The sequence below is a fragment of the Vigna unguiculata genome, chromosome 9, assembly GCF_004118075.2.
Source record: "Vigna unguiculata cultivar IT97K-499-35 chromosome 9, ASM411807v1, whole genome shotgun sequence".
Lineage (NCBI taxonomy): Eukaryota > Viridiplantae > Streptophyta > Magnoliopsida > Fabales > Fabaceae > Vigna > Vigna unguiculata.
The window spans coordinates 38,491,602-38,502,236 of NC_040287.1; the positions used below are offsets into that span (position 1 = coordinate 38,491,602).

Here is a 10,635-nt window from a genome sequence, read left to right on the forward strand (position 1 = left end):
TAAAGGAAAAAGGAAAGAATAAATGAAATAAAATCCGGTGCACCTAACTGTACCAAAAAAATCTTTTGGACCTAAGAAAATCTAAGAGTGAATAGGATGTGGCAGGCAATTTGAATTTGGAGTAATGGTTGTGTTGTGTTCATAAACAAGGTTTGGTGCACATTCAATGCCACCTACATTTAACCTATGCATGCATGCTTCCATTCATCATATCATATTTTATTTCCTAAATCAACTCTGATTTCATACCACAATAAGTAATTTTTTTCAAATAAAAAGTGCAATAATAACTCAAGATCTTTATGCTATTAAAAAAGTCAATCTTATTTGATTGATAAACTCTACATTTAAGTGAGATATGGAAACAATAATAACTCAAGAACTTTATGCTATTAAACTAAAGCTAAACTTTTTCCAAAAAAAAAAATACATATTTACATTGAACAAAACTAAAAAATATATATTTGAGTCTAGTTGATTCTAATACTGGAATAGCATAAAGAACATCTAGTGTCAAATTTAATATATATAATATTTAAAAACACTATCCAACCAAAATCAGATTCGTCATTTAAAACATATAAATTAACTATAAATTCTTCAACTAACTCACAATTAAATTTAAAACAAAATCATCATATATCACCTTGTATATCATATGATTTAATCCTTCTAAAAATTTAAATACTTACACCATAACTATCAACACAATTTTCCTTAATTTGAAACTCATTACTCTTACTCTTTAACTTGAGCATAAGAAATTTGATAAAAAAAAAAACTAAACATATAATTACAAACCTAAACTAACAAATATTCATTATTTTTTTATCCTGCCACACGTGATAATATATACCTCATATTCAATAGAGATTAAAACAAATAACTCAACATTTAAAGAAAAATACATAAACTTATTCAAATCAAGATTTTGATAAGTTAAACAAAATTTATACTCGTTTATATTCTAGTTGTAAAGGTTTGAACAAGAAAATGACAAATATGTGACTCATATTGAAGAGAAGTGAAATAAATAATTTATAAATAGATTATCATTTGTAATAAAATGAATAATGAGACGTTTTATTTTTACTTGTAAAACTTAATTTAAATTAAATATTCATTATGATGTGTTATGTTTTCACATGTTTAAAAGATTCAATGTTTGTTTTTTAATTAGGTCGGTAAAAATGGATTTTGGTGATAGTATTATAAACATTAAACATCTAATTTGTAGAAATCCACTTATCTAGAGTTGTCAAAATAGGTTGAAACCCACGAGCTAACCTGACTCATCATGAATATGGGCCAGGTTAGGTTACAAATTTTAATACGAGTTGATTTTTGATTTGGTTCATCTACAACCCTGTTCACTCGGGTTGAACCTGTGGTGAACCGGATTGGCTCACCAACCCACAAATAAAGGGTCATATATGTGTTTTTTATTAAGTTGAACTTTGCATTTCGGTCATGTTAAGTTGTTTTGTTTAGTCAACACATATATAATTTGTAATTTTGTGATTTTGATTTGTATTTATATTTTATTAAAATTTATTTAAATTTAAATTATAATTAAAATTTAGTTTCGACTGAAAAAAAATTAAATAAAAATGTATTTTTTTTAATTAAATGAACATGTGAATTAGTCCGTTTAATCTACAAACCTATGATAAATTAGACCAAATATTTAATTTTTTTAACTTATTAATAAATAAATTGAGTTAAATTAACTCATTAAATAATTAATTTGTAATTAATCGCATCGGATCGAATTATCTATTTTAAAAGCTACACACCTGCCAACCCATTGTATCAGTGAAAAAGAAAATGATAATGGTTGAGAAAAGTACGTGGATACATATGTTGTAACAAAATCTTTTTTTCCTGTACGCATTTCGGTGAGTGTCCTATTGCCCGACACCTATCTTCCCACCACTTTTTTCAACATATTAAAGTCAAATTTCAAAAATAAAAATAAAAATAACTTCAGCTTCAAGATATCTATCGCTTTCAATAAATTCTCATTCTTATTCTTATTTATTACTTACCCTTTTCAGCACTTCACTTCACGGAAAAGTAAAAATTTCACCAACAATCTTAGAATAGTACTACTAATTCTTTTTAGTATGTATATAATATAATTCATTTTAGTATTGTCCTTTTTAACTATGAATTTTATACATAAAATCATAGTTTGTACATTTCACTCAAACTCAAACTCCTTATATTAATCAACTAATTTGTTCTCATAAAAATTAGCAGTGATTATGAAAGAAAAGCCTCTACAGATTTATACAACTCAATTACTTAATTATATTATAATTATAAAAATAATTGTTTTCCTTGATAATAATGAAATAATTAATTCTTTTTTGTGTATTTAAATTGGTAGTGATAAATTATACTATAACAAGTAAGATAGTTTAGTTCAAATACACATTTCACATTTGATCAATTATTATTAATACTTGATTAAATTGTTATTTATATACTTATTTATTTATATTAGAACAATATAATTAATTAAATAAGTTTTTTTTTAATTATTAAAGTGAAAAATCTAAATCTCTTCCAAATATATTTTTGGACTCACGAATTATCTAAGGAAGTAAGAAATATTTTTATTTAACATATTGTTGAAAGGAAATGATAATTAAACTCCGTAAGTGATATTTATGCAATAACTTTCGCTTTTAATATTTTTGAAATATCCATTATAAGAGAAATTATTTTATACTTTTCTCTAATTAATATGCATTTATTTTTTAACACCTTTAATTTGATGTTTATTCATTAATTTGAATTTGTGGAAAATATTTATTACATCAAGTCGGTGTCTGGATTTTAGTTGATCATTTATTACTTTGATTCCATTTAGTCTCGTCTTCTTTTTAAATCCAACAATTTTTTATTTCGTCCAAATTTAGCTATGTTACATAGATATTTTTAATAAATATTTTAAATAATATTATACTTATTTAAATTCATGTTTTACATCCAACTTTATTTATTTATTTTTAAATTTTAAATATATGGGTTGATATTTTATTACATCAAGTTTTATATTGCTTTTTTTATTTGAATTAATATTTAAAATAATTGTATATAAATTTATAAAATTTAGAAAATTATATTTCAATATTTGTATAACATCCTATATCAATAATTTCTATATAAATATTAGATTTGATTTCAAAATAATAATTTTGTAAATTTAAATATCAAAATTTAAAACAGTTTTATAATAATATAAAGTAAATATATTTAAAATTAAAAACAAAATTTAAATAAAATTTAATGTAAAATATTAATTTAAATAAAACTTAACATTTTAAAAAATATTAAACTAAAATATTAATTTAAATAAAACTTAACATTTTAAAAAATATTAAACTAAAATATCAATTTTAATAAAAAGATGATTATAATATTTATATAAAGATTAAATTTGATTTTGAAAAGAAATAAAATTGTTTAATTTAAAAAAAATTTGAATTGAATTAAAATAATAAATACAGATATTAAACTTAGATTGAAACATATGACATGATGTTGACTTGACACGTGATAAAATATTTTTTTAAAATAATTAAATAAATAAATAAATAAAAACAAAAAAAGGTAATGAACTAAAGATACATATCTAACAGTATTAGTGTAGTATTAACAAAAATTAATTAATTGTTATACATTTTAAAAACTCAATCTAATTATGAGAATTTAGATGAGATTTTCCAACGAACAAATATAAGAATAATGAAATGTTTTATCCTAAATATTTTTAGATTATTAATATAGAAAACATGGCATGTACGTTGAATATGATAAAAGTATTTACTTATAAAAAAAATCGCAAAAAATGAAAGCATAATATACTACCTATAATTGAATAGAAAAAAATCTAAATGTACATGGAAAATATTTATTTTAGAAGAGCACGCGCGTGAAAAGTCATACCATTAATAAAAATAGTAACTAACCGTTTTAAAGTAATAATGAAAAAGAATAAAATTATGCAGAATTTTTTGATTTCCTATAAAAATATTTTTGAAAAGGGATGTAATTAATACTATTTAAGGACATTTTTTAAGATATATTCAATAATCCTTCATTTTACTATATTTATTATAAAATTTCAAATATTAAACTCTACTAATTAAAATAGTTTATAATAACGATCATTAATTTCACCGCATTTATATTAAAATATAAAATAATTAACTTCACTAATTAAAAATATAAATTTATATAACAAATTTTTTAAAAATGAAAATAACTTTTTTGTCTTTTATTTGTACCATCGTTTTCTAACAACAAATCAAACATTTTAGAATTTTTCACATTCTCACCGAGAAGTAAAGAGAAATATCTCGATGTTGAAGACTTCCTCTTTATGAAAAAACTTGAAGTGTAAAAGTTTGAAAGCTTTGAAAGGTAAGTTCTTAAAGTTTTGCAAAAATAAAAGTTATTTGAAATTTTTATTATTTTTCAAATTATAATGTGATAAAAAGATTGTAATTTTTTATGAAATATTTTATCATTTTTTCATATTGTTTTTGTCACTCGTTCAAATTATTATTATTTTTGTTTTGAATACGCATGAATGATAAATTTTGATATACATCAAATAAATTATTAATTAAAATTGTATAAAATTTATAAACATAAATAAAATTGTATTAATAATTATTAATGTCAGAATTTATTTAATATCAAAATTATATATAATCTATAACAATATATAAAGAGGATTCTATTCTGTGTCCACATTTTAAAATACCAATTTTTCCTTTAAAATATAATTATTTATTAAACTTTTGAAAATTGTTCGTTACTTTTACAAACTTTGTTATAAAATTATCTATCTCTATCTATCAACTGTTATTCTCTAATCTTTTTTATATATTTCACTTTATTTTTAATAAATATAATTTTATTTTATATAGTAACTTAATAATATTATTTTTTATCATCTACTAATATAATATCATGTATATTTAAAAAATGTGTACACAAGCACGATAATGCTATGTAAGTTGGATATTTCATAAAAATAAAACTACTTTATTAATTATTTTTAACCGGTTATAAAAACGTTAACATGACTTTAGTACATCGATAGATTTTATATCGAATTATTAATGTAATTACATATGTAAGACTAAAGTTTGGGATAACTATTAAAGTAAAAACAATCAACACAACTCTTTTGTTATCTTCAATTAAATACTATAGGTCCGTTCAAGTTAACTAAATAGAGACGGGCATTCTTTAATAAAAATATTTAATACAATTAAATACTCATAAATGAATTAAAGACTATTCACTAAAGTAAAACAATGAAACGTATTTGCCAATTTGAAACTGCACAAAAGTATTTATTACAATTAATAAATATTTAATTGAGAAGAGTGCAGTTAAGCAACGTGTGATGAAAGTAATTAGACGAATTGTTATATTTTTTCAGAATTTAGGTAGAAAATTGATGATAGATTTGAAAAAAAGAAAAGTGTAAAAAAAGAAAGAAAGTGCGTGTGAGTAGGGGCTGGGAAATCGCGTGAGGATAATGAGTTGAGTTAGAATGTGGTGGGTTGGGAGTGACGCTGGATATAAATAAATAAGCTTGAAACAAAATGCCCACACTTTGTTAAGTTTATATAAGCTTTGGTTCTTCTTCCATACCAACAAAAAAGTAATAGCAGCAGCAGGAGCAGCATCAGTAACAGTTTCGGAGGGAACACACAAAAAGCCCCAAAGCAAATCACCTTTTTCAATCTCTCTACACATCACACACAAACATAACACAACACTCTCACTTTATTCAAAACAAAACCTAGACGAAGACGACGACAACAACAAAAACAACAACACAAACATGTTTGCTGAAGAGAATGGCCTTAAGGGAGACCCCAGACTTCAAGCCATTTCTCAAGCCATCAGAGTCGTCCCTCACTTCCCCAAGCATGGTCTCTCTTTCTCTCTCTTTGATTTTTCAAACTATTTTATTTTGTTTGAAGCTTCTCTCCTTCGCTCTCTCCTCTTCTTCCTGTTTTTATTTTATTATTGGAAATCTTTTTCTTGTTTTGTTGCTGCAGTTTCAACTTTTACCCAACAGATCTGCGGCCGTTCATTTAGTTTTGTTTATTTTTAAGGAGTGTGTTTTGGTGGATTAAACTAATGGGGGTGGTGAAATTCGCAGGAATAATGTTCCAGGACATAACGACATTGTTGTTGGATCACAAGGCGTTTAAAGATACGGTCGACATTTTTGTCGATCGTTACAGAGACATGCACATTTCCGTTGTTGCCGGTACCGTACTGTACTCTTCCATCACCTTCTCTTCCACTCTGTCCGCTACTATTTTAAAAAGAAAAAACATTTCTTTTTTCTGTATCCTCTTGTTGCTTCCAGAGCGGAAACTTTTTTTTTAGAGTTAAAGTTTCAGAATGTGAAGTTAAAATTTTATGGGGTGGTAGTTTTGGCACCAAGGTTTCTCCTTTCATTTGCAGAATGAGACCACGGCTTGTTCTGATTCCTTATTTGTCTCTGTTAATTCTTGTGTTTTTCCATTTCTTAAATATTTAAATATTTTATATTATGGGGTTTATTTTTGGGTCTTCTTTGGAGTAAGTTTTTACGCTTCCCTCTTTTCGTTTTTTGTCACACAATTTCTTTTGCGGTATTTTTTTTTACCTATTTTATTATAAAAAATGCTTCGCATTCAGTTTCCCCCTTTTCTATTCGCGTTTGCGGTTACTTTTATTTTATTTTATTGGTGTTTTGATTTTCACGGCGATAAAATATATACCTTTTTGCGGTGGACTTGAGAGTTAGGTCGTGGGTTGGCATCATTTGTAACATTCAAAGTATTTTCTTTTCTACCTTGGAAGTCTTCCGATTCTGATTCTGATTTTTGACTGAGAAAATAATGGCAACCTCAATTTAGGCCACATACATGTCTTGTAATGATAGCCTGTTCGAGAAAACAAATCTAAAGCACTGTTATTCTTAACAGTAACCCGTCAACGAATGAAGGGGCTAAGTAGATTTAATGGCAATTGCTGAGGTTGTTTCCTTTGGTTGATTTGTGTTGATTATTAATGCACTTGACTTACATGTAGGAATTGAGGCAAGAGGATTCATGTTTGGTCCTTCAATTGCGTTGGGCATTGGAGCAAAGTTTGTCCCCTTACGCAAACCACGGAAGCTGCCAGGTATATATATATATATTTTTTTCAAATCTTCAATAAGAGATTGTGTCAAAACTTGGTCAAATCTGAGACTTGAAAGTACCAAACTTTGACACCAAAACAACAGAATATGGAGATCACTTTCTGAGTTTCTGTGTTAGTAGCCTGGTCTGCATTCAACCACTTTTCTTGAGTTGGGAATTGATGTGTTTTTTTCATCCTTGCCATTCATTTTCAACCTATTAACTACTGGAGGCCAAAATCGGATCCAACTGTATTCCATGCAGTAGAAAATTTACACCAAATTCTTTTTGAGGAGGTGCTTGTACAAAACTGATATAGGTCATTTTGAGCTTACTTTTATGTACTGAATACTGAAGCACATGCATCAGATGAAAGTCATTTAGGATCAGTAATCATTGTAATGGTGTGTTTAAAGTTTAACTGATACAGCAACTGTAGCATACTGAATTGGAGTAGAGTAAGACAACGTCAAGCCTTGTAATGTTTTCATTGTTGCAAGAATTTCAAATTGGTTCCTCTAAAACTGAGTAAATTGATGATGTGAAGGGGGTCAAACATATCATTGATGAGGTTTGAACATGTTTTCCAAATCAGGTTCCATGTAGAGTTTTAAATAGCTGAAATGGGTGTTAGCTGGAATGAAATGTTAAATTAATGTGAATGTTGTGCTTAGGTGAAGTGATTTCAGAAAAATATGCTCTAGAATATGGGACAGATTGTTTGGAGTTGCATGTTGGTGCTGTCCAGCCAGGTGAACGGGCCATAGTAATTGATGACTTGGTGGCCACAGGTGGAACTCTGTCAGCAGGAGTAAAACTTCTAGGTGATTTGTCTACTACATATTCTTTTCTTCTTTATTTCACTTGTGATGCTTCAATGCATGTGGTCCCAATGCCTTCTTTCAACTTCTTTTGTAGAACGTGTTGGTGCTGAAGTAGTGGAATGTGCTTGTGTCATTGGTGTGCCTGATGTCAAGGTAACCACTAATTATGTTTACCTTTCTCAGAATTTTCTATGCTGTTCAACCTCACCACCACAAGTTCAAAATTCTTAAACCAAAATCTTGCTTCTTTTCTATGCTGGATGGTTAACAACAACGTTTTCAACTTCTGCATAATGCCAAACACCAAAAGGGAATCCTCTGTTAGATGTTAAACATCATTTTGTTTTTGAAAAATGATATTCTGCTCAAACTTTGAAACTTTTCTCTTTCAGGGGCAGTGCAGACTCATTGGAAAGCCACTTTATGTTCTTGTTGAGCCGCGTAAAGCAGATAAATGTTATTAAGGTACGCCACCAACCACTAATTCCTTAAGAAAAGTTTGTTTTGCTTCGTGCTCTCTCACAATGTAAACATATTTCATATCTTTTTGGCGACTTTTGACCCTTGGTGCTGCCTTTTATGGCAATCTCATAAAGTGAAGGCTCTACAGTTTTGACTAGTGTGCCCTCTAAAATGAGGCTGCACTTTTAGGGTTAACCGTAAATGAGCATATATTGTGCATAACAACCTGCAAGTTTATTTATTAAATAAAAGAAGTAAAATCAATAAAATTATGAACAGAGAACAGTGTAAAAAAGTACATTAACTGTTCTATGTGTTTGACATATACCTATGAACCTAAAACAAAAAAGAGAGTTTCCTAGGGTTTGGTTTTGACCCTTGATTTGCAGAAGGGGCCAATATGGGTGCCGCAATGTGGTTGCTTTTGGCCGAAGGAAAAGACCTATATTATTGAAATCTAACACTGGTTTTTGCTTTTTGAGGTATTATCCTATCCTTAGAAGAACACGAATGATTTGTCTAAAAGTGTTTATGCATGTTGATGCAGATGTGATGTTAGTTGGATCATAGAAAAGGAAGTTTGGTGAGAGAGAGCGTAATGTGATAAGTTTTCGGCTCATGGACTCTGGAAAATGGCAAAAATATCATTCTGGGAATTCATGTCTTTATCTTCTTGTACATGTTAGCCATCATGGCCAACACTTTTGAACAATCATTATTAAAGAAGGGTTGGATTCTTCTTGCATTTCTTCAATTATCTCTTCATTATTCCATCACAAGCAAGTTACTTTATTTCATTTCACCAACAAATGAAAACATTATATTACAATTTGTTTAAAAAATCCTTTTATACTTGGAGCTCACTCGCTTAATTATTTTAATTGTATTTTATCAATTGAGTGCTTCGGTTATTTACTAAGAAAAATATGATCAATACATGTTATTAAAGTAAAAAAAAATCAATTAATTTAGTATAACTTTTTAATCGAAAAAAAGCAAGAAATCTTGCAAAGTTTTAAAAATAAAAGTCATTATTTATTTTCCAAAATTCTCAGCGTTAGATTTGACTTACAACTTTTAACGCTATAATTTGGCTGTTCACACTAGGCATAGCCGTGTTTGTTTTGGTTGTTTTCCACATGTGCAAATTAGATCCTTATTTTACACTTTATTAACGATTAAAGCGATTTTGAAAAACATATCACACATTCACATTAGGTTTTTTCCAAACAGCTATTTGTTTTGTAATGCTTTTTCACATTTTGAAAAATTAAAGTTTTAATCATATAAGTTTCTCCGTATAAATAAAAAGATGTAATCAGATACCTTCTCTTAAAGTTAAAATTATTTTATACATTTATTAAGTATTGCATCTACTTTGTGGATAATAATTGAAGCTAATGGTCGTTGCTCCTTGTTTTTATTTTTATTTTGCATTTTCTTTCTTAACATGAAACTAAATGGAGCCTTATTTTCTTAGGAAGTTAAAATATTTTAGCTTCTTCAAAAAATTAATTTTAGTTTGTGAATAAATTAATTTTAGATTATAGAAAAAATATTTTCTTTTATATTTCTTCCATAAATGTTTGCAAAAAAAATCATCAAAAGAAAACCTAAATGAAGAATTCTTCAAATAACTAAAATAAAGATGCATGAATTTTTACGATTTTTCAGTTAGCTTCTAATATTTTTTATAAATTGAAAAGTTTATTTAACTAAATTAGACCTGTTAGAGAAAAAAACACATGTTAGTTATTTTAGTAATATTTTTCAAGATTTTATTTATGTTTCTAAGGTTTTTTTCTTCTCATTATTTCTTTTTAGGATTAAATTTTTTTTATTCTTTAAACTATGCAAAATTAGAATTTTTAAACTTTGATACATTTTGATTGTAAACTTAAAAAATAAATAAATATAGTCATTTTAACTCGATATCAAAATTTATCATTTTTTATATATATATATTAAACGATGTTTTAGGTTGGTATTTGAACTCAAATTTGTCAAACAGTATAAACAATTCAAACATCAACATGATATATTTTTTAACATATAAAAAAAATTTCACATAATTGAATTATAAGGACTAAATTTATTTATTTTTAAAATTTAAGGATTAAACTATTAAAATTCGA

The 10,635-nt window shown here is 26.7% G+C and overlaps 1 protein-coding gene across 1 annotated transcript; it reads left to right on the top strand.

The window, feature by feature from the left end:
* The first annotated feature begins 5,632 nt into the window (after positions 1 to 5,632).
* On the top strand, positions 5,633 to 9,254 carry LOC114162385 (adenine phosphoribosyltransferase 5). Its single transcript, XM_028046254.1, has 7 exons — positions 5,633 to 5,966; positions 6,200 to 6,310; positions 7,123 to 7,215; positions 7,889 to 8,038; positions 8,133 to 8,191; positions 8,431 to 8,503; positions 9,048 to 9,254. The coding sequence occupies exons 1-6, from the start codon at positions 5,876 to 5,878 to the stop codon at positions 8,500 to 8,502; spliced, it is 576 nt and encodes a 191-aa protein (XP_027902055.1). The 5' UTR covers positions 5,633 to 5,875; the 3' UTR covers position 8,503; positions 9,048 to 9,254.
* The last annotated feature ends 1,381 nt before the right edge of the window (positions 9,255 to 10,635 follow it).

Coding starts and splice junctions, on each gene's coding strand:
- LOC114162385 (XM_028046254.1), top strand. CDS start 5,876: ATGTTTGCTGAAGAGAATGGCCTTAAGGGAGACCCCAGACTTCAAGCC. Junction 8,039..8,132: donor AGCAGGAGTAAAACTTCTAG/GTGATTTGTCTA, acceptor CTTCTTTTGTAG/AACGTGTTGGTGCTGAAGTA. Junction 8,192..8,430: donor TTGGTGTGCCTGATGTCAAG/GTAACCACTAAT, acceptor TTTCTCTTTCAG/GGGCAGTGCAGACTCATTGG.